We start from the raw sequence: 2,915 nt of genomic DNA on the forward strand, positions 1-2,915 counted from the left end.
GCTGAAAAAATCAAATTATCCCACCCATAAAATCGGGCAATGAGAAAATCAAAATAATGAAGAAAAAAAAATCCCACCACTCTACTTTTGTATTGAATTTCTCATTCTTGTGGACGTATCGCGTATATTCTTCAATATCGATCCAGCCTGACCTTTCAACGATTCCAACATGTTTGTCGTAGAACTGTTGTTTTCCATAACTGGCGTTGAAACTGATTTCACTAAACGCAGACCAATTAAATCAAAACAACAACCAAACAACTACAGCTCGCTTAACCATTTGTGGGGAACAAATCTGCTCTAGCCTGCAAATCAATACCGTACACTTCAGCAGACTGTCGCAATTGTTCAATCAAAGCGACAATATCCCACCGGTTGTTCGGATTTGGTTGAATTAAATTGCCTGAAAAAAAACCGTTCAAAAAAATAATAAATTTTCAATCTATTCTTTTATTCTCACATATTAACGGATGAGCAATTGCGCAACGTTCGTCGTTTTCTGGAAAATTAAACTTCGCATTCAAAATACGCAACGTAGCACTGTCTTCGAACGGATGTTCCATGTAACATAAATAGTACAAAATACATCCCAAAGCCTGAAAATAAATGCCCAGTTTTAACAATTATTCAACCATCATCTTTTTTTTCCATAGCTTACCCAAATGTCAACCTTTTGATTAATTGGATAATCGTCGAATAAATTTAACATTTCTGGTGCGCGATACATTGGCGTTGTAAATTTTTTCAGCTATTCGTGAAATAAAAAAAAAACATAACTTTTAATGTTAGACTCAACTGATTATTAATTCCATAAGCACACCTCCTCAGCTAACGCATCCCTTTTTTGCACCGACCACGATGAATCTGGATAATAACACTCTGTCGTAGCACTGCCGAAATCGCACAACTTTATTGTTCCTTTGTGATCCAAAAGTAAATTCTCAATCTGTACAAAATTAAAAACAAAAATTACACTTTGAATAAAATTGAGACAGTTTAAACAAACCTTCAAATCTCGATGAATCACAGGATCAGAACGGCAGTGCAAATGTTTGACAGCTTTGCATACTTGATAAAAAATTGGGTATATTTCGCACATTTCAAACGGCTTTTGGCGACCACGCAAATGGTTCAACAGCGGCCCACCTTGTTTAAAAAAATCAAAAAACAACAACAGCTTCATAATGACAACCAATATATACGTTTGTATGCATAATACCTGTGCACAGTTCGGTCAGAATGAGAAATTCATAACGACGAGCAGCTTGGGAATTTTCTGATGCAGCTGCAACAAACTGAATAATATTCTCGTGACCAGATACCGATTTCTAAATTTGATATGCAAAATACAAAAACAACGGTTCGACTTCATTTGAATACCAGAATGCATATTTCTCGGTTGATTGTTTTATAACTTTCTTTGTCACCAGCAAACATTCTTTTCAATGCATATTGCTTTCCGTTTTCTGCTGCTGTCTCGTAAACGAATCCAAACCCGCCTGAATAAAATCATACTAATTATTATATGAAATACGAAAGATGCTCCATCTAAAAAAATTAAATTTCAATCAACAAGATATTGACAATTTAAAATTTAATACTTGTCATTAAAAGTTTTTTTAAATAAAATGAAATATTGAAAAAAAAGATAATTTTCATAAAATTATCATATTACAATTTTGAAATGCCTATAGAGTTACAGCGCAAACAGCGTATGATACTGAATTTTCAGTTTAAACATTGTTGACAACCAAAACGGGCAAATTAGCAATAGTACATTGTGAAATAAAAAATGATTATTCAACAAAACACCTTGTGTACAACTGTAAAACAAGTTTCAAAAATGCTTCGTTCAAACGAAAGCCCCCAGTATGAAAAGAATAAAAGTTGAGGGCAAAAGTTCAAAATTGAAAAGTTCACTTCTGCTTGAAAAATCAATCATAAGAAATAAAAGAACATCTATACATCTGTTAAATAATAAAGCGGATTTTTTCAAGATGAAAATGAAATTAATTTCAATTTTGAATGCATACAGAGTCAAATAAATAATTCTCTGATATGGACAAAAAGATCAATTCAAACTGAATCAAACGGAACATTAAATCGATTCTAATCGCTTTCGCTCACATAAAATTGATTGTTCAATAGACTCAACAACGTGAATGTTCAACTAAGATAAACACATCCTTTTATGGCTATTAAACCGTTCACTTGATCATGCAAACATATTTTGCCTATTTTGTGGAGAAAAGCTATAAAAGAAAAGTTTTAACCTCGAAGTAAAGTTGCTGGATAATTAAATGTAAATTAGCAAAAAAAGGAAATATCTCAAATTACCTTCAGCAATTCTTTGACGGACTCGCAGTCGTTCGGAACCGATTACTACCGTTTGGCCAACAAAATCATCGTCCGACTGATCAGAGGAAGAATTAATGTAATTCAACGCATTCCGAAACAGTTCCATGGCTGCAGTTCACGAAAATTCTGTCGCAAAAAAACGAAAATGAATAATAACTCAAGCACAGAATTTGACCAACATAAAATATGAAATTATTGCACATGTCATAAGCATGTCGCGTTAGTTACGTCATTGGAAACTTTATTTGTCATTGGTGAACTTGGCAAGCAATGAAATACAATCACCCCATGAAAAAATTGAATACCAACAATGAAAATTCAACAACTATCGAATTGCATAAATTAAACAACACAAATTAACATTTTGGGAAAAAAGTCAAAGTTACCACTACAATTATAAGAAGAAAATCGACAATAACATGCTTAAAAATTTTTTTCTTCCATATGTTTACAGTACGGACTTTGAAACGAAGGTAACTGGAATTGACCGAGTTCCAACTGTACTTATATTTATGCCGAATGGCCATGCTTTAATGAACTAACCGAGTCGTACTGTA

At 33.1% G+C, this 2,915-nt stretch overlaps 1 protein-coding gene across 1 annotated transcript; it reads right to left on the reverse strand.

The window, feature by feature from the left end:
- Positions 1–81: 81 nt before the first annotated feature.
- On the reverse strand, positions 82–2,464 carry Tsp_12625 (cyclin G-associated kinase). The gene is made up of 9 exons (XM_003370527.1): positions 2,338–2,464; positions 1,381–1,499; positions 1,220–1,328; positions 1,007–1,146; positions 821–946; positions 659–748; positions 530–596; positions 278–403; positions 82–221 (listed from the first exon to the last, which is right to left on the reverse strand). Exons 1-9 carry the CDS (start codon positions 2,462–2,464, stop codon positions 82–84), a joined length of 1,044 nt encoding a protein of 347 aa, XP_003370575.1.
- Positions 2,465–2,915: the final 451 nt, after the last annotated feature.

The sequence above is a fragment of the Trichinella spiralis genome, assembly GCF_000181795.1.
Source record: "Trichinella spiralis strain ISS 195 chromosome Unknown Scfld612, whole genome shotgun sequence".
NCBI lineage: Eukaryota > Metazoa > Nematoda > Enoplea > Trichinellida > Trichinellidae > Trichinella > Trichinella spiralis.

What these genes read in the sequence shown, in the direction of transcription:
- Tsp_12625 (XM_003370527.1), bottom strand. Translation starts at nt 2,464, where the DNA reads ATGGAACTGTTTCGGAATGCGTTGAATTACATTAATTCTTCCTCTGAT. An exon ending in TGATTCATCGAGATTTGAAG is followed by an intron (nt 947 to 1,006) that starts GTTTGTTTAAAC and finishes AATTTTGTACAG; the next exon opens with ATTGAGAATTTACTTTTGGA. An exon ending in AGATTTGTTCCCCACAAATG is followed by an intron (nt 222 to 277) that starts GTTAAGCGAGCT and finishes GTCTGCGTTTAG; the next exon opens with TGAAATCAGTTTCAACGCCA.